The sequence below is a fragment of the Sciurus vulgaris genome, assembly GCF_902686455.1.
Source record: "Sciurus vulgaris genome assembly, chromosome: 6".
Lineage (NCBI taxonomy): Eukaryota > Metazoa > Chordata > Mammalia > Rodentia > Sciuridae > Sciurus > Sciurus vulgaris.
The window spans coordinates 38,938,592-38,957,454 of NC_136466.1; the positions used below are offsets into that span (position 1 = coordinate 38,938,592).

Consider the following 18,863-nt stretch of genomic DNA (forward strand, 5'->3'; position numbering starts at 1 on the left):
TTCACTCCTGTGTTTTCAGGGAAGTGGGAGTGCCCTTGGCACCAGTGTGACGTCTGTGGGAAAGAAGCTGCCTCCTTCTGTGAGATGTGCCCCAGCTCTTTTTGCAAGCAGCATCGGGAAGGGATGCTTTTCATTTCCAAACTTGATGGGCGTCTGTCTTGTACTGAACATGACCCCTGTGGGCCCAACCCTCTGGAACCTGGGGAGATCCGTGAGTATGTGCCTCCCCCAGTGCCGATGCCTCCAAGCCCCAGCACGCACCTGACAGAGCAATCATCAGAAATGGCTGCTCAGGGGCCCAAGATGTCAGATAAGCCACCTGCTGATGCCCATCAGACGCTGCCACTCTCCAAAAAAGCTCTGGCAGGGACTTGTCAGAGGCCACTGCTACCTGAAAGACCTCTGGAAAGAACTGACTCCAGCTCCCAGCTTTTAGATAGGGTCAGAGACCTTGCTGGGTCAGGGACCAAATCCCAGTCCTTGGTATCCAGCCAGAGGCCACTGGACAGGCCACCAGCAGTGGAAGGACCAAGACCTCTACTATCTGACAAACCCTCTCCAGTGACCAGCCCAAACTCCTCACCCTCAGTCAGGTCCCAACCACTGGAAAGACCTCTGGGGACAGCTGACCCAAGGCTGGATAAATCCATAGGTGCTGCCAGCCCAAGGCCCCATTCACTGGAGAAAGCCCCAGCCCCTACTGGCCTGAGACTTCCACCGCCAGACAGACTGCTAGTTACCAGCAGTCCTAAACCCCCAACTTTTGACAGGCCCCCAGACAAATCCCATGCCTCTTTGTCCCAGAGACTTCCACCTCCTGAGAAAGTACTATCCGCTGTGGTGCAGACCCTGGTAGCTAAAGAAAAAGCACTGAGGCCTGTGGACCAGAATACTCAGTCAAAAAACAGAGCTGCTTTAGTGATGGATCTCATAGACTTAACTCCTCGCCAGAAGGAGCGGGCTACTTCTCCTCATGAGATCACACCACAGGCTGATGAGAAGGTGCCAGTGTTGGAATCCAGCTCATGGTCTGCCAGCAAAGGTCTGGGGCATATGCCACGAGCTCTGGATAAAGGCAGTGTGTCAGATCCTCTTCTCCAACCACCTGGGAAAGCAGAGCACCCCTGGCAAGCTGTTAAATCACTCACCCAGGCCAGACTTCTTTCTCAGCCTCCTGCCAAGGCCTTTTTATATGAGCCAGCAACTCAGGCCTCAGGAAGAGTTCCTGTAGTGGCTGAGCAGACCCCAGGGCCTCCCAGCCAATCACCAGGCCTGGTGAAGCAGACGGCCGGAGGCCAGCAACTACCTGGATTTGCTGCCAAGAGTGGGCAGTCCTTCAGGTCTCTTGGGAAGGCCCCAGCCTCCCTCCCCACTGAAGAGAAGAAGTTGGCAACCACAGAACAAAGTCCTTGGGCCCTGGGAAAAACTTCACCGGGGGCAGGGCTCTGGCCCATAGTGGCTGGACAGACACTGGCACAGTCTTGCTGGTCTGCTGGAAGCACACAGACATTGGCACAGACTTGCTGGTCCCTTGGAAGAGGGCAAGACCCCAAACCAGAGCAAAATACACTTCCAGCTCTTAATCAGGCTCCTTCCAGTCATAAGTGTGCAGAGTCAGAACAGAAATAATACCAGTAAATGTTATATAACCTGACAAGCTGCCCCCAGGGTACCATTTGGAGAGGGAAATCTTTGTTTCTTTCTTTTTGCCCCTTGAAAAACAGACCTACCCCAACACTTTTCCACTGTTATTCTTTCCTTATATCTCAACACTCAGAACTCTTGTGACATTAGCCAATGGGGGCTTATGGTTGTGTGAACCATGTATGGAAATCTAGTGGGCTCCAGCCAAGGAGACAGACAGACTTGAGTCTCTTGCCCCCAACTTTTACACATGGTCAACTTAAAATAAAAAGTCCACTTTGGAGTCAAGCATGGAATTCAATTCCGCTGGTCAAGTTGGAAAGTATAATGGGCTCTCAGAGCTATTCCCCAGCCCAACAGAGCCCTCTGGAGGATACCCTTAGAAACCATGGGAGGAACTGATGTTCATTCAAATCAGTGGCCACTTCCTGAGCATTCAAACATGCTAGGCCAGGTGCTAGTCACTGATGGGTGATACAGAGATACATGACTTGATCCATGAGAGCCTAACTTGTCTGCCTGGATTTCCAGGCTGGTTTCAAGAACCTTGGGACAGGAAACAGTAGTAAGTACTAAGGGGTCCTGGGTTTCCATGCTCATTTGGAAATGTTCTTTGTGGCTGTGGTGAGCAAGTATCTCCTGATTGTGACATGCATGCGTGTATGTGCATGCATGTACCTGCAAAGCTCTCTATAGATGGAAGGGTATTACATCAAGGCCAAAGAGGACTGTTGGCTGGTGCAGCTATGCTGCTTCTGTCTACATTGTGCAAAGTCAGAAAACTTGTACATGGAGCAGCAGCTAGCTAGTAGAGGGAGCTTGACTCAAGAATGTAACTTTCTAGCAGTGGAAGAAGGCAATTGGCAAGCTTACCTTTCTTTTCTATCAATTTTCCTCCTTTCACATGAACCCACCCCATTCCCATTTCCTCAAACACTCAGGTGCTTTCAGATTTCAGTCTCCGGCAGTGGACGTAGGGAATTTCTGGCAAGCTCTTACATAGACATACCAGCTTCAGGAAGGGTGCCAGATGCTGATGGAAAATTAGTTCTCCCCTAGTCCTTTGCCCACCTAACTGAATTGAGGGAGCTATTTCTTCACCTCCCTGAGAATTGCTGTGCTCTCTATTGAGATCACCTGCTTGCTGACTTAGCTGAAAGGCAAGCCAGAATCCTTCCCTAAGACTGGAGAGATGTGTTGTGTGGAGCAATGTCCAGTCTAAGAGATGACTCCTCATAACTGCTGATTATCTGTTACTGCTGCCCTGAGCTGGGGCCCAAGGGCTGGGAAATCTGTTGGTGCTACCCCGCCCTACCATTCTCCCAGCTCACTGACTGCCAACAGGAAATGCTGTTTGGCTAATTCCCTCCCAATCACCCACCCTGCCTTTGTCCCTAGACCAAACATGTTTACCTCTCTGCTTTGCCAACTCAGCCAGCAGCTTTAGCCAACAGGCCATCTCCTGGCCCAAATGTCTCCCAGCCTTTCTGCTCAGTTAATGACTTTTACAATCTCAACAGGATTCTGTATTTTTGTCCCAGTTTCCTTCTCCTAAGTTCTTACTGAATTCCCATCACTTCCAAGGGGAAGGAATAATAGTTATAGAAGCATTTGCGCTTTATATAAAGATTGAAAATAGAATCTACTTTTATTTCCCAAAGTCTGTCTCTGGGATTGAGACACTTGAACTCAGGCAGAGGGATGCGGCTGGGCAGGGCTGTCCCGAGTTTAGGGGCCTATCCCTGCATTTACATCTCAGAATCTTCTCTGAATTCCACCTGCCTAGTTCTCCCCTTCCATCCTCTCTTCCCACATCATCAAAGAGGAAAATCTCTTTGTTCAAAAGGAAGAGAAAACGTAAAACATATTATTTTCTTTTAAATAATTTTAAACCATGAAAAAGATATTTTTAACAAAATTCACCCAGAACATTAAAGTTCACTATATTAAGTATTTATCATGTGTGAGAATAATAAATATATAACTGCAGCTAGTAGGCCCCTTTCCTAATCTCTTAGATTGTGTGAATAGGTTTGCTTGGTGCCAGTCCTGTGCCTGTTGCTCTCCTGTCATCTGTAGTTGTGATCAGAAAAAGATATCTGCACTGCACTGTCAAAAAAAATCCTTTCACTATGTTGTGTGTTCAATTACCGTAGCTCTTTGTTTCATGAAATAAACTGTGAATTTGGGCGGGTGGGGGGCGTGCAGGCTATGTAAAAATTTTACAAGTGGAGAAGTTTGATTCCGAACTAGCTTCTCTGAAGTAGGCTTTGGTAGGTAATTGACTTACAGCTGTCTAGAAATGTTTCACAGGACAGGAGGAAGTGAGGGATAAGGGGCCTTGCCGTGTTTGGCTACTTTGTGGTTTTGTTTTGGTTCTTTCCATTCTCCACCATTCACTGGAGGCTTGGTTCTAGAGCTGCCTGGGAAAACAACTTGAGCTCTGCACTTGATTGGAGGGGACAATTCTTAATGGATGGACAGCCAGGCCTTTGTCCAGGGCTACTGAAAGACTCTCAGGTTGTTGAATGGAAACTAGAAATTTGAGCCTTATGGGCCCACTGATACAGCATGTGATAGTGGAGAGTTGAAATCATGGAAGCACTCACTATCCCATAGAAGCACAGTCAACAAAACTGCTGGGAAATGACTCGTATATGAAGGTGGGGAAAGGATGACCTTGCACCTATTTTGGGCTTAAGGAAAAGTCTGCAGTGAGACCTTTCTTCAAGGGAGTTTGAATTGGCAGTTAAATGAAAATCTTTTATCTTAGAAACTTGTGATCCTTGTGCAGGATGTTATTTTGGTGTTTGGAATTTGGCTAAGAAATGGAAATTAGGAGCTCAAGAGAGTCTGCCCATGAGTGAGCAGCCAGGAAGCCTTTTCAAGGGGCAAGCCAAAGGTGGAAATGCTCCATAGGTAGCTAGAAAACTAATACCTCTCCAAGCCCTGTTAAGTCAGAAAAAAGTAATTATGGAAACTTCGAAATTTACATTCGAAGCCTCATTTGCTCCTCCTGCAGGAGCCAACCCCTTCTAACAGAAAATAGCTATTATTGCTACAAAAGCATCCATATTTTTAGACATCTGCTTTCCTCTAAAGTTACTGAGTTCGACATTAACTAAAATCACTGTGTCAATCCTCTGCTAAACCAAATCCTCATCTTTGACATTTAATGATAAGATTTTATTCTTCACATCCTCCACCCCACATTGTCATCAGGGCATGAAGTATACTAGCAACCCTCCCTGGCTGGGCACTGTCTGCTTACTGGAGCTGGACTCCCAGTTGTATTTTAATGTTGCCTGATGAAACCAAAGGGCAAGGAGGTCTAGTCCTGGCAGCTTCCCTGTGAAAAGTAATCAGAAAAGCACTAAACTTGATGGGTCTTGCCCACAGCTCCTATAAAAGTGGGTTTTCTCCTAAGGCTTTACTTGGGATTTTGTCATCCTTGTGGGATTTGTCATCAGTTCAGGGGACCCATTGTCCTAACCTCTGAGATCACAGCAGGAAAGGAGCTGCCTCAAGCCCTTTTCCTGCCAAGTAACATTTGAGCTGTTCGTGTGTGTTAGACATTCCAGGTCATTTAGAGCTAGGTAGCTGCTATGGGAGCTTTGACTGGCTGTGGCCAGTTAGCTCTCAGCTGAGCTTCCTAGGCCAGTGCAGCAGGGCCAGAGGTTGCTATAGTGTTAAGTATGAATAGATAAATGCTTTGTACACACAAAAAAATGTAATGATGGTGCTAATTTCATGGTATACATAAGCACTGCCAAGGGTTGAAGGACTGGTGACTTGAGAAACCCAAATGGGTTCCTGTTTGGAAGAAATTTTACATAGAAAGATTTCTCTGAGGCCCTGTGAGAGGTCGGGAGAAGGCAGTGCCTCAGTAAAGCCTGCACCCAACCCTGGAGGAGTGGTCCAGCACAATCCAGAGGTGGAAGAGATCCTGTATCCAGATAAAGGTGGCCATTGAGTTTCTCAGGGCTGGGGTCACCTTGTCCATAGCCTCCGTCCACACTGCCTGGAACATGTTGGTAGAGAGCTCTGGGTGTGGGGTCTCCCTCCATTACCTGCTGCCCCTCTACCTCTTCCACTCTCATGGGAACACCTCTATTGCTTATGAAGATTAAGGGTATTATTTCTTAAGGAAGTGGAAAGAGTTTATTTTAATTAGAAAACCACAACCTCAGAAGAAATGTTTCCTACCAACATAAGCAAAGCAGCACATGTTAAACTTTTCTCTGCTCCTTTCCCTAGAGCTGCCTTCCCATGACTTTCAGAATATTGGGCTACTGAGGAGCTCTAGGGGTAGAACTTGGGATTTCAGCACAGCTTCATGGATGGGCAAACACAGGGAGCAGAACAGAGTCCTGGTGTGTTAGGCTTCCAGGGCCGGCAGAGCGGTCTTCAGGATGAGGTGGCGCTGCCTGTGTGTGCATGTAGGCGAATGTGGAAGGTGGGTGAATGCAACACACAGGAGCTCATGGAAAAGTAGCTTTCTAGGTCTTGGCAAAGAAACAAGCTGACAAGAGATCTATCTTTATATTTTTAAGAAGAGGGGGCAGGGGGTTCAGCCAAGGTCCATCTGTTTCCCCTTCCCCCGACAGATTGTCAGATGGAAGTGAACTCCTAGTGAAAAAGAGGGGAGCCCTGTGCTAGGAGTCCCCATAAACATGTACTGTAATTCTTTGTATATAGAAAAAAAAAAATACTGTAAAGTAAAGTTTAACTTTACTCTTATGGCCCTTGCCCTGTGTTTTGTTTTATTATCCGTGGGGAGATGCAGCCTGACAAAGAATTGGTTTGGGGTGAGAGCAGGAGGCAGCCCCACAGATAGTTCCCTGGGTGGAGGGGACATGGCAGAGGTGAGCCCTTCCTCCAAGCACTTAATGGGGTGGCCTGAGTTTCCTCCCAGGTGCCACTGCCTGCCTAAGCATCTTTTCCTTCTTTGGGGAGTGGCTGGTGTCAGTTACAGTTCCCTCTACAGGAAGTCTCCATCACTCAAGAAGGAAGGGTATTTTGAGGAATTGGTTTTTTTTAAAAGAGAAGTGGAACCAAAGTGTGAGTCTGATCCTGTTCTAATCTCTTCAGAGGTTCTAGTACTCTTCAGAGTACTGGGTACTACAAGGTCTCAGCCCAGGCCTGAAGGCAGGAAAGCAAAGGCAAAGGGTGAGCTGGAAGGCGAAGCCCCTACACTCTTTCTTCTCCAATACTGGCAAGGGCTGCAATACACTCCTGTTTGAACAGGAAGTGTCAGCCCTGTTTACAGTAACACCTGACCCTTCAGAAATATTTGGACCTCCAAAGCCCGATACTCTGGGGGACTCATGGGAGTTTGCCTCTCCTTCCCTAGTCCTAAACTCCCTGCTCTTCCACCAAAAAGCCTTCAGGAGAAGAGTTGAAAAATATTCAGTAATGGTAGAGGATTAAGTGAGTGAGGTAGCAGTCATCTCATTTTACAGATGAAAAACTCAAGCTGAGGATTTAAGTTGCTTTTCTGCACTAGCAGTCAAATTGGATCTGAATCTGGATCCATAAGACCTTTCTATCTTTCAGACCCTTATTGCTTTCCTACCATTAAGTCACATTAGGATGTCACTGGGAATCTCAGGATCTGAGTCCTAGGCCTAAACCACACACCTAGACATAACAGATGCAGTAGAGGTAACCTCTGTATTGAGGTAGGTGTGCCTGACACTTTTGTCTCTGGACACAACTTAAGTGCTCTCTTTGTTCCTTTTGGCACCCAGAAAGAATTGTGAGCTTTGCTTGACCCATCCCCTGCCTCTGACTTTGCCTCCACAAAAGGAAAGGGCTAGGGATGCAGCTTAGTGGTAGAGCCCTTGCCTAACGTGCACAAGGCTCTGAGTTCAGTCCCCAGTACACAAAAGTGGTAAGGGGGGGCTCCAATGTCTCAGTGAAAACCCTAGGCAAAAGTTACTTGGTTTCCTAAGGAAAATAAGAACTGTGAGGAGTCATCAGGAAATGAGGCCAGCCAGGTGGCTCCAGAAAGAACCAGGTGTCTTGACACCCAGTCCACACAGCAGGGAAGGGGGCTGAGTGTGATTCACAGTGCATTGATTTTATTTACAGATCAAAAGCCACTTAAATAATCTGTAGACACAAGTGCTGTCCAGGGCAGAAGCCTGGGATCCAGATCAGCCCTTAGCCCTCTTATGCCCACAGTAAGCCCAGTGTTGCCTCCATTCCACGGGCCAGCACAGGCAGGTGCCACCTCTGCTGCCATGGGGACCTGGGGTAGCTCAGACATTGGACCACCCAAGCCCTTAAGAGCTGGGTCTAGTGCCTCTAGGGAGTTCCTTTTATTCCCCCAGGCCAGGTGAGTGGTGACTCAATGATGACAACAGCTGTAGAAGTAGGGATTTGCCTTCTGGGCCAGATCCACGCCCTTGTCCTCTGCCAAAGAGAGAAGTGGCAGTTCAGCACCATTCTGGTGGTGGGGAATCAGGTAACTCATGAAGAGGGCTAGAGGCCTAGAGGAAGTCTCCATAAAGGCTGGGGAAGCACACACCTGTCATCACCTGGAAGGCTGCCACACTGACGTAATCCTCTGCCACTTTCTGGAAGAGCTCGTCTGGCAGGAAAAGGATGATCAGTGAGGGCCTGATGCCAGTATCCCTGGGATCTCCCAGTGACCCAGCCCTCTGGGCTTTATCCTTCCTCTGGTAACCCATTCTTCTGCTGTGAGGCCCCAGGATGGCACTCACCCACACTCTGACCTGTCTTGCTGGATGTTTCAAAGAGCTGAGCTTTGATATCTGCAAAGAGAAGTGACTAAGACTTCATGCCCAAGAATTAGGTCAAAAGAAACAAGGGGAATGCTAGCAGTTGAAGGTGTCTCCTAGACTACACAGGTTCAGGCTTTTTGCCCTCCCACCACACCTTGCCATGGCAGCCAAGGTAGTCCCTGTTTCTTATAACCCACACAAGCAGCCACCCCACCCCATCCCCCAAGAGCTGAGGAGCAGCTACTGTCTGCATAGTCCTGGACATCGTGGAAGTCCACACGGCGGCGGCGCCGGTCTTCCTCCAGCAGGTCACTCTTGGTGCCACACAGGTAGATTTGACAACCCTGGAGCAGAAGACAAAACCAGGATCACTTCCCCAGACAGTCCCAGCCCCTGGTCTTTTGGTGAGGTCTAGCCACATACCTCCTCTAGGCTGCGCAACTCTTTCACCCAGAACTTTGCTCTCTCAAAGCTGCTGCTGTCAGTGAGGTCTTGGTATGGAGCATGCAGGAGACACAAGCACGGATCAAGGACTGTTCTGAGGCCAGCCGGCCTGTCGCCCAACCCTCGCTCAAAGAACAGCCCAGAACCTCCATACCGTAGCAAACGATGGCAGCTTTAGCACCGCGATAGTAGATTCTGCTCATGGCCTCATAGCGCTCAGAGCCTGCTGTGTCCTGAAAGGCAGTGGGAAGCTCAACCCTGGCCTGAGTTACTGGGCTACTTCCCAAGACTGCCTAATGTCCTCCAGACCCCCATTTTCCAGATGAGGAAACTGGGGTCTGGAGAAGAGAATGGCCTCTATGAGGCCCCCAGGATCAGGACTTAGGCCTCCTCAGCAATGGGTTTCCCCAATAGCAAATGCCCACGAGACTTACCCAAATACCCAAAGTCACTGTCCGGTCTCCAACCGACATCACTTTGGCCACGAAAGCAGCCCCGATAGTCTGCAACGAAGGGGAAGAGATCAGGGCCGCGGATGCAGGCTGGCTCCTTCCTACTCCGTGCCGGGCCGGGAGGTTGCACTCACGTTCTGATAGGGGCCCACCAGGAAGCGGTCGTGCACGTATCGTTCCACCAAGCTTGTCTTGCCCACGTACTCCTTGCCCAACATAACCACCTTGACGTCCACGCGCTGCCCGCTCATGCTCCCCGGGCAGCCTCACCCACGTAAGGGTCGCTCTGTCCAGCCTCAGACCCCGACCCCAAGCGCCTCGCACCTCGACAGCGCCCGTGAATGGCCCGGCCAAATCGGCCCCGGGCGCCGAGTGTCCCTCCAAGACACCCAAGAGCCGTGGCGGCCTGGGAGCGCGCGGGCAGCGCCCTCCAAGGCGCCGCGCGCCGCTGTGCAGCTAGTCGCTCGTCACTCTTTGGCCTTCCCGCTCGCTCCCTCGCCTGCCCGAGCAGCTTGGGCTCCGCTGCTGCCCAGTCTCTGATTCGGCCCAGATTCACAGCCTAACTTGGGGTCTCCCACAACCCCTTTCCAACCCGCAGCACCGCGTCTCCCGCGGGAGGGGGCGGAAGGGGGCGGGGTCATCAGGTCACGTGGCACGGGCCGGAAGCGGTGAAACTGTGCTGCGGCGCCGGAAGTGGTGCGCGGCGGTACAATCCCTCATGGCGGCAGCAGCAGCGACTTGGGTGCGGCGCAGTGGTGACTGAGTTGTGATCCTGGCGGGCGTGCGCCGAGCCCCGGCCCGGCCTCCGCGTGCCCCCCGGGCTCTGCACCCCTGATGCTGCACGGGTGCTGAGCCCGCCCCGGCCGGGACGATGGTGAAGTATTTCCTGGGCCAGAGCGTGCTCCGAAGTTCCTGGGACCAAGTGTTCGCTGCCTTCTGGCAGCGGTACCCGAATCCCTATAGGTACGTGGCCCAGGGAAAAGCAGACCTCCTTCTCACCTCGCTATTTGGAGATCAGAGTGTGGGCAGCCCCTCAGTAATGGGACCAAGAAAGACTACTTCGAGTCTGACGTGAGGGATCCCCGGAACCGTGGCTGTTTTTAGGGTACGGAGATCTTATCGGGGAAGCGGCCAGGCCAGGCCTGCAAGATCCTGGAAGAAGACTGGTCCTGGGTGGTGATTTACTTGAAACCGTAGTCCAAGATTCTCTTCTCAGAGTGCTGAAAACAAGGAAGAGGCGGCAGCACAGTAATTGGGAGGGAGCTTGGGGTTGGAAATCCGGGCATTTGCCAAACTTGAAGCCAGCCCCGCTGGAAAGCCCAGGAATTCAGGTCAGGGAGGAGGTAGGAGTTGGAATTTGCCCTGGGATAGGTTCAAGGTACTCTTAGTTCTGAACTACAGTACAGATCATTCTGCAGAATTGCAGGAAGATAAGGCAGAGAGGCTCCCAACAGGAACCCTGATAGATGGTCTCTCAGGGGCAGTTTTCTAAGGGTCTGCATCACTAATACCTGCAGCAAACATGTCTTAACGGAAGACATAGTACACCGGGAGGTGACCCCTGACCAGAAGCTCCTGTCCCGGAGACTCCTGACCAAGACCAACAGGATGCCCCGCTGGGCAGAGCGACTGTTTCCTGCCAACGTTGCTCACTCGGTGTACATCCTGGAGGACTCTGTTGTGGACCCACAAAATCAGACCATGACCACCTTCACCTGGAACATCAACCACGCCCGGCTGATGGTGAGACTGTTCTTGGTCCCCCCAAAAGTACACTGCTCCTCAGGTACCTGGCTAGTCATGAGGGAACTTCTGTGGCCTGAGCCATGTCTGGGTTACTGAAGAGCACTGACTACATGGTACAACCTCAGATTATCTTTATTTCAGCTGGTCAGCCTCTCTGGACCTGTTCTTTGACTCATTCATGAGGGAGGGAGGTCAGCCTCTCTGGACCTGTTCTTTGACTCATTCATGAGGGAGGGAGGTGCCCATTTTACAAAGTTGTTGTAGGTACTAAACACAAACATTTATGTCATGTGTGACACACATGCGGGTTGGGCCCACAGAAGTGATGTTGAGGGAGGAAGTTTTCACATGGGCCTCTGTTAAGCCCAATGGTGCCTCGGATGTGCTTCAGCAATTGAAGTTCTAAGCCCCTTAACCCCACTTTGGAGGCATTTCCACATTTACCTGTCTCATGTAAAGGGATTTCTGCCTGAGATTTGGGGGAATGGAGTTCCACATACCTCTAAAAAGCTTGAAAATCCATGATTAAAGGAACATCCCAGTGCATCTTCTTACATGTGAATACCCTGCAAACTATGAGAAAATTATTCTTCTCAGCTTATTGTCATGATACCCTTGAGAGGTGGATATTACTCACTTGTGCCAAGATGGAAGTGAGGTTCAGAGAGGGGATGTGTCCTGCAATGTCACAGAATTGAGTGGCCACCTTCCTCTGCCCAGTGCTATTGAAAGTCATCTCACATGACTGCGTGAGGGCACTTTAAGTACCAAAACAGTGATCCTTTCATGAGAAGTGTCATTAAGTATTCTTCTGGAAGTAGCAATCCACTTTCTCCTTTCTGCTAATGAAAACTATGATGACTATCAGACATCTGTTTTTATTTGGACTGTCAGAAAGCTCAAGAACTGCAGTGGGTGAGTAAAGTCTGAGTAAAAACACTGTATATATCTAGATATAAAGGCTCCAAACAGTCCAGGGTCCTAGTATAGAAAGTCCTCTGCTGCTCCCACGAGACCTGTCTTATAGTTTTTTTAAGGGCCAGGAAAGGGTTTTAGAGGGTAAAATGGTGTTGGGGATGCAATAACAGAAAGGAATGGGTTTTCATTTCATTGATTCCTTTTTTGAAAAGAGGCAGGATTTCAGGTAAGTGTGGTGGCACATGATTTTAGTTCCACCTATTCAGGAGGCTAAGGTGGGAGGATCACTGGAGCCCGAGAGTTTAGGGCCAACCGGGGCAATATAACAAAGAGACAGGGAATCAAGTCTGTGTGTAGGTTGGTAAAGCAAAAGATGCCCCTAAAATGTGGTTGTTCTCACAGGTGGTGGAGGAACGATGTGTTTACCGTGTGAACTCTGACAACAGTGGCTGGACCGAAATCCGTCGGGAAGCCTGGGTCTCCTCTAGTTTATTTGGTGTCTCTAGAGCTGTCCAGGTAAGGAATGTGGTGGGGTTTCTAGGACCTGGGGCTGTTGGCATGGGTGGGGTCAGTCCTTCCCACCTCAATCTTTTGCCAGGAATTTGGTCTCGCCCGGTTCAAAAGCAATGTGACCAAGACTATGAAGGGTTTTGAATACATCTTGGCCAAGCTGCAAGGTGAGAACTCTGGGCAGCGCTTGGGAGGACCTCACCAGGAGAGGCTTGGTCAGGTCCTGGGCTCAGCCTGGCTTGCATAGACCCTGAACCAGTCATTACCCTGCTCTGATCCTGGGACTTAATCTATACCAGGTGGCAAATGCCACTTTTCCAAAGGGGTCAGGCCTATCCTACACAACTGGCATGGTTGGGGAATGTGACTAGGTGGGGCCTGTAGGTACCATCCAAAGCTAGCCTCCTGCCCTTTACTCTAGGTGAGGCCCCTTCCAAAACACTTGTTGAGACAGCCAAGGAAGCCAAGGAGAAGGCAAAGGAGACAGCACTGGCAGCTACAGAGAAGGCCAAGGACCTTGCCAGCAAGGCTGCCACCAAGCAGCAGCAGCAGCAACAGCAGCAGTTTGTGTAGCCAGCCTGGGCCCCTGCCACTGCCACAGCCCACTAGACACCCGTGGGCTCCCTCTGCCCCCTCTTTCATTGTACTTTATTATTAAAAATCAACTTCTAGCCCTCTCTGCTGTCTGGGTGGTGGGTTGGGGGCAGGTGTCCTGTTCTGCAGTACATCAGACACATGTCTGAGCCCAGCTGGTTTATTCTCCCATTGGGCAGCTGATAACAGGCACAAAGTGGTACAATGATGTGGGGACTTGTTTAAGGTCACCAGCAGTATGCAGGTGAATTGTTGATAAACAATAGACTGTAAGCTCCAAGAGGGCAGGGCTCTTTGTTTTGTTTTGATGTGTCCCAAATACCTGGAAGAATATCTAGCACATAATAGATACTCAATAAATATTTGTTGAATTCAATCAGCCCCAGCTCTGGAGTCAGAAAGCTTTAGTTTGGATCTTGACTCCATTGTTTCCTGGCTTTGGAACTCAGGCAAGTCACATCACCAGGCCTCAGTGCCACCACCCTTAAATCTCAGACAGAACAGCCTCCAGGTTGTGGGGATCAAGTGTACCACTCAGCCTGGTGGTGGCAGCTGCTGATTTTATTTCCTCTTTTCCAGTTGTGGCTGTGACTTCCTCCATTTTTATCAAGCAAGACTGGACAGAGGAAATTATGAAAGACACTTTTAATGAAAATACTGTACAGTACATGTAGAGCAAAGGCCAGGGGCCTTGTCCAGGAAGGAACAAGCGGATCCAAGAGGCTTCTTGCCCCTGCTGGAGCAACAGAGCCAAGTGCTACCAAAATGCCTGGAAAGGCAGCCCAGGCACTGCCTGCCGTACAGGGCTCTGGGATGGTCTAGGTGCCTCCTCCCAACAGGTGGGGGACTGCCTGGCAGCTAGTAGCAGGTTACCCGCAGTACCTGTTCCCACACAAGGGTCCTTGTAGTCCATTCCAACTGATGCCTCTGAGCAGCCCTCTAGGCTTGGAGAGGGTTCCTGCCTGGTGGGCTCAGCCCAGTGTGAGCAGAAGGCAGTCAGGGCAGTGAGCATCATAGCCAGTCACAGGTGCCGTGCGAGTAGCTGTGCTCCTGGCCTGCACTGAAGCCCCGCAGCAGCTCGGCCTCGCCCCCAAACACCAGGCTCTCCACATCCACCTCCAGCTCCTCTGCACAAGGAGGGTTCCAGTCAAAAGCCCTGGCCCATCCAGACTGCCCAGGGCCTTTCAGCTTCAGGACACTCACCTTGGTCCGAATCTGAGCGCTCAGAGGAGAGGCCTGAAGAGTCCAGACTGTCAGCTCGCAGCCGCTCACCTGCTCCTGGCAGTCCCCGGAGCTGCTCCAGCTGCCGCTGCAAGCTCTGCTGCTTGCTGCGCAGCTTCTCCTTGAGCCGCCGAGCCCTCAGCTCCTGTTCCTCCAGCTTCTGCAGAGCCGTAGGAGCAGGAGCTGAGGTCAGCTGCCCAGGACTTGGGCTTTGCCCCTGTGCCACTTCACAATGGGCTGTGGCCACATGGTGCCTCTGCCTACTCCAGATAGGCTGGCACATAAATTTGGGCCCCAGAGGGTTGCTGAACATCCTCCAGAAAGCAGCCCCCTCCTGTACTTCACCCATATATGCCCTTGTCTAGGTGGGCATGGCATGGGAGACACCCTAATATCAAACACACTGGGGGGCTGGCAAATGCATACTCACTCAAGGAGGCAGCCACCTCCAGGTTCCAGCCAATTGCTGCCACATGGCAACAGGCCCAGCACTGCCAGATCTCCCCATTTCTTTAAGACAAGCTGGAAAGCCATATTTTTCATGTCAAATGTCCTCTGAAATGTTGCCAACTAATTTAAATTGTTAGAAAACTTCAGACTAAACAAAGCTACCCATTTGTAAATCTTGGTCAGGATTCTCCAGGGGCTCTAAGACTCCAGCATTAACCTCCTCCCCTTATCCCTACCTGAATTTTGCTAGCTCCAAAGTTCAGAATCTGGAAGTCCAAGGGCACAGCCCTCAGTGGGCAGAAGGCTAGATTTAGTCATTTACCAATAAGGGGAGAATAGGCCAAGGACAGGGTATAGAAGAATGAGTAGGAGCTACCCAAAGATGGGGGAGGGGAGACACTAAGGCAGAGGGAGCCTGGCAAACATGGGAAGTTCAGCTTTTTCAGTAGGGGATTGGAGAGAGACTAGTCCAAAAAAGCAGTCATGCTAAGGCCTGGGTTGGACAGGGTCTTGAGAGTTACAGGAAGTAAGGAACTGAGGCTTTGTCCTGTTGGGATCCCTGTCAAGATTTTTAGCTGGAGATGGGTCTGGGCACATATGTGTATGCCCAAGATCATTCTAGGGCAAAGAGGAAGCAGGGAGACCAGAGAGGAGGCTGGTATACATTAGTCCAGAAGAGGGGTAATGAGACTTCAAAGATGGAATGATTCCCAGGTCCTACCCATGGACACATAATTCACCAAGAAACCAGGTCAAGTAAGCACCATGTGGGAAACCAGGACCCATTAGCCAATTAGAGTATTACTCAGCCACAAAGAGGGTGCTAACAGGCACTTATGAGACAGTGTGAATACCTCTCATGTCTGGGACTTATTTGCTGGATGGCACATGGATCTGTCTCTGCCACAGTGTCCAGTGCCTACAAAAGGGCCTGGCAGAGCAGATAATAAATATCTGTTGAAGAAAAGAATGCAAATCAGGGGGTCTGGGCCTAGATCTGCCTTTCATCAGCACATAGCTTTCTCTTCACCTGTCAAAAGGGCCAGGAGGGTAGGAAAAATTCTCTTATTGTTTCCAAGGCTGCTTCTAATATGGGCATCCCTAGGGCTGCCTGGGCCTCTGCACCTGCACACCCACTCCTGTCCACCAGGGGGCGGGAAGCTGAGCTCAGGCAGTAGCAAGGGTCCTAGGAGGTGCAGTGACTAGCTCCTCTCAATCCTTTCCCCCTCCTGAATTCTGGAGTGGATGCCTCCTGGGGTGGCATTCGGATAGATGGCCTAGAACAGGAGGTCTTGGAGGATGGGAACAGGGGAGAGTGGGAACCAGCTCTCTACAATCTAAGGGACCATTACATATGATTTATCGAAGAATCTTTTAAACAGCAATCCCCTCCCCACCAGAGGAGGAAGCAGAAGTCCAGACACAAGCCAAGTGACTTGCCCAAGGTCTGGAGAGGCTGGGATATAAGTAATAATAGCTGTAACAACAGCAATGAACATTTGCAGGGTGAATTCACGGAAGCCTCAGAATAACCCGCTGAGCTATTTTTTGCTTTTCTTCCCACTTAATAGATTAGAAAACTAAAATCACAGAGAACTGTCCCAAGTTACACAGTTGGACTACATGGGGTCCTTTTCCCTGGTTCCACCCAGGCCTCCCATGCCACACCTGGGGACCACAGGGTGCCCCCTTCCACTTACCTGAATGTGTATCCTGGCCCTGCGCAGCAAGTTCAGTGTGGTATATCGGGCACAGTCAGTCCCCAGAGGCATCTGCTGCTTCAGTTGTTCCAGGCACCGCTTCAGCTGGGCCCTCCTGTGGGGGAAGGGGTCTGGAGGGCAGTGCCAGCCCCACCTCACCAGCCAGAGGGATAGCAGGGGGAAGGTAGGGCCAGACAGGTGGTTCCTGGGACCTGATGCTGTCAGGGTTGGGGTGGGACTCACCTACGCTTCTCCAGCTCATTGTGCACAGACCTGTCAATGCCAGGGAGGATGAGTGAGGGGCTGTCAACTATAGCCCACACCCTTAGCCCAGGGACCCCTGTGGCTCAAAATCTACTACAAATGTCTGCCTCAGTCAACCCTCCTATGGGGACCTTGGTCTGGTCTTTGGCACCAGAGCCCCCAGGTAGGGGTGAGAGGAATCAGAGATAACAGACAAATGCTGAGGGGCCTGCTGAGTTGGTTGTGGGGGTCCAAACAAGGTTCCCCTGCCAGTCAAGCAAGAAAGGTTTCCTAAACAGAGATGACAGCTAAACAGAGCACAAAATGGAAGTTTCCCAGAGAATAATGGAGGGAAAGGCATTCAAACTGGAGGGAACAGCATATGCAAAGTGCTGAAGCACAATAGAAAAGAAATAAGCCTGTGGAGGAGAGGGAGTGGTTTGATTTGATGCGTGGAGTGTAAGCATGTGAGTGGAAACAGGACCCAGAACTGTCTTGTTCACAGTTCATCACATCAGAGGTGCTGAAGAAGTGTCCTTGAATTAACAAAAAGGTGTGTTTGGGGAGGGACAGATGGCAAGAAGGGTTTGAATGCTTCCGAGAGCAGGGTACCTAGCCCATAAGATGCAAACAAGGAGGAAATGAGCAGAGGAAGGGCTGAAGGAGGACAGCACCCATCCAACCTCCCTACACCAGCAACCTCGCTTGTACCCTCCTTACCGCTCACTGTCCAGAGCACCAGGACCTTGCGGGTGTCGCTTCTTCCTCCTATGGATGGGGCCCGGACTGCGATGTGGGAACAGGGATGCGTAGCCATGCTCTGCCTCTGCCAGAGAGAGGCAGAGCCCGCCTGTGTCAGGCTAGGACTGGACCTGGTCCCTGGCATACCAGGTCAAGGAAGGGTTTCTGGCACCAGGACCATTTCTCCAACCCCTCCCTCCCCGACCGCCCACGAACTCCTCTGAGTTGAGGGTGGATCACTGCCTAGTTGCCGTGTGTCGTTCAAGTTGTGAGCCAAGGCGTCCAGGCCCATGTCAGTGAGGTCGCCTCCAGGAATCTAGTCCAGAGTTCTTCCTCACCTCTTTCGCGGCGCTCCAGGAACTCAGCGGCCTGCAGCAGGACCTGGATGTTGCTGGCCACGGGTTCCATGTCGGCGACAGCTGGTGGCGGGCGGGCCTAGGGTGCTAGCCAGAGCTGCAGCAGCACCACTTTTGTTACAATGTAACTGACACAGGGCAACAAACACAGGAGCTCGGCCCCGCCCACAGGATGCCCCGCCCTTGGGAACACCCAGTCATCGGCCCCGCCCCCTTGGAAAACTCCCACCCTCTGCGAACCCGCCTGCCCACAAGTGGCCTGGGACGCTCGCCGGGCAGGTGCCGAGGCCGTCTCCAGGCTTGGCCGGTGGGTGAACCCCTGGGCTGGGTGCTGTGTCTTGCTCTCTTATCTCAGCGACCCCGCCGGTTCCTTGGCGTTTGGAGGCCTTTACCAGCCCTGTGCAGGTAAAGAGCCCTCACACACAAAACGGCGCTGTAGGGGCCAATCGGTCCCCAGGAGGCCCGGGCTCTCGCTGCACGTGGACGCCGCTGGGGCTGGGCCGGCCGGGAGCCGCTAGCCCATTCGCTTGTTTCTGGCCTAGGCTCGCTGTCGTCATCTTCTGGGTGGGACCCGGGAGCCTCTGAGGCACGATTGGCTGTCACGCGGCCCTGCCCTCTCCCGCTGCTGGTCAACACGTTCCGGCGGGAAAACAAGCAGGTTTCAAATTTGAAAACCCAGGCGATGGGGGCGGGGTTGAGCGGGAACAAGGCTGAGCTGCGCAGGCGCTGTCGGAGGCGGAGCGAACCCCGCTCCTGCTCTCAGTTAACTGTTCCTGTGCCTTCCTGCGGTCTGCACCCCAAGGTCCCGGGCGGGGCCTCAGCTTCCTATCGTGTCGAATGGGAATAAACTGCCGGCTCCCCCTCTTCGACTGCAGGGAAGCTATATTGCCACGAAAAGTCAATAGAATCAAAGCTTCCCAAGCCAGGCCATATACTGGAAACTTGCCATCTGGCTTTTTTAGGGAACCCTGGGTTCTGGAGTCGACAGATTTGGGCTCCTCTCCTGTCACTGCTGACTCAATTGTGTGTGACAAGGGGGCCCTGAGACAGTATTGTGGAAGGATCAAAGCCAGTGCCTATACGGTACCAGGTATG

At 51.4% G+C, this 18,863-nt stretch overlaps 4 protein-coding genes across 19 annotated transcripts in view; 2 read left to right on the forward strand and 2 right to left on the reverse strand.

Moving 5' to 3' along the window:
• Nucleotides 1-6,384, forward strand: part of NSD1 (nuclear receptor binding SET domain protein 1) — a 153,142-nt gene extending 146,758 nt beyond the window's left edge. For all 16 annotated transcript variants that reach the window (XM_079144620.1, XM_079144612.1, XM_079144622.1 and 13 more), the window contains one exon: nt 20-6,384. In XM_079144620.1, coding sequence (XP_079000746.1) covers nt 20-1,629 — 1,610 coding nt within the window. In that variant the 3' untranslated portion in view covers nt 1,630-6,384. The remainder of the gene's footprint in view (nt 1-19) is intronic.
• Nucleotides 6,385-7,705: 1,321 nt separating this feature from the next.
• On the reverse strand, nt 7,706-9,908 carry RAB24 (RAB24, member RAS oncogene family). The gene is made up of 8 exons (XM_079144652.1): nt 9,424-9,908; nt 9,272-9,340; nt 8,992-9,070; nt 8,817-8,884; nt 8,638-8,737; nt 8,373-8,423; nt 8,177-8,239; nt 7,706-8,061 (listed from the first exon to the last, which is right to left on the reverse strand). Exons 1-8 carry the CDS (start codon nt 9,538-9,540, stop codon nt 7,997-7,999), a joined length of 612 nt encoding a protein of 203 aa, XP_079000778.1. The 5' UTR covers nt 9,541-9,908; the 3' UTR covers nt 7,706-7,996.
• Nucleotides 9,909-10,000: 92 nt separating this feature from the next.
• On the forward strand, nt 10,001-13,433 carry PRELID1 (PRELI domain containing 1). Its single transcript, XM_079144650.1, has 5 exons — nt 10,001-10,252; nt 10,807-11,032; nt 12,356-12,469; nt 12,552-12,630; nt 12,885-13,433. The coding sequence occupies exons 1-5, from the start codon at nt 10,161-10,163 to the stop codon at nt 13,034-13,036; spliced, it is 663 nt and encodes a 220-aa protein (XP_079000776.1). The 5' UTR covers nt 10,001-10,160; the 3' UTR covers nt 13,037-13,433.
• Nucleotides 13,434-13,569: 136 nt separating this feature from the next.
• On the reverse strand, nt 13,570-18,374 carry MXD3 (MAX dimerization protein 3). The gene is made up of 6 exons (XM_079144651.1): nt 17,751-18,374; nt 17,392-17,497; nt 16,672-16,701; nt 16,429-16,543; nt 14,261-14,438; nt 13,570-14,184 (listed from the first exon to the last, which is right to left on the reverse strand). The coding sequence occupies exons 1-6, from the start codon at nt 17,818-17,820 to the stop codon at nt 14,069-14,071; spliced, it is 615 nt and encodes a 204-aa protein (XP_079000777.1). The 5' UTR covers nt 17,821-18,374; the 3' UTR covers nt 13,570-14,068.
• Between the last annotated feature and the right edge of the window lie 489 nt (nt 18,375-18,863).

Coding starts and splice junctions, on each gene's coding strand:
- RAB24 (XM_079144652.1), bottom strand. CDS start 9,540: ATGAGCGGGCAGCGCGTGGACGTCAAGGTGGTTATGTTGGGCAAGGAG. Junction 9,341..9,423: donor TGGTGGGCCCCTATCAGAAC/GTGAGTGCAACC, acceptor CCTTCGTTGCAG/ACTATCGGGGCTGCTTTCGT. Junction 8,062..8,176: donor AGCCTTCCAGGTGATGACAG/GTGTGTGCTTCC, acceptor TCTCTTTGGCAG/AGGACAAGGGCGTGGATCTG.
- PRELID1 (XM_079144650.1), top strand. CDS start 10,161: ATGGTGAAGTATTTCCTGGGCCAGAGCGTGCTCCGAAGTTCCTGGGAC. Junction 12,470..12,551: donor GTGTCTCTAGAGCTGTCCAG/GTAAGGAATGTG, acceptor ATCTTTTGCCAG/GAATTTGGTCTCGCCCGGTT. Junction 12,631..12,884: donor CATCTTGGCCAAGCTGCAAG/GTGAGAACTCTG, acceptor CCTTTACTCTAG/GTGAGGCCCCTTCCAAAACA.
- MXD3 (XM_079144651.1), bottom strand. CDS start 17,820: ATGGAACCCGTGGCCAGCAACATCCAGGTCCTGCTGCAGGCCGCTGAG. Junction 16,702..17,391: donor GGTGCTCTGGACAGTGAGCG/GTAAGGAGGGTA, acceptor TGGCATTGACAG/GTCTGTGCACAATGAGCTGG. Junction 16,544..16,671: donor AATGAGCTGGAGAAGCGTAG/GTGAGTCCCACC, acceptor CTTCCCCCACAG/GAGGGCCCAGCTGAAGCGGT.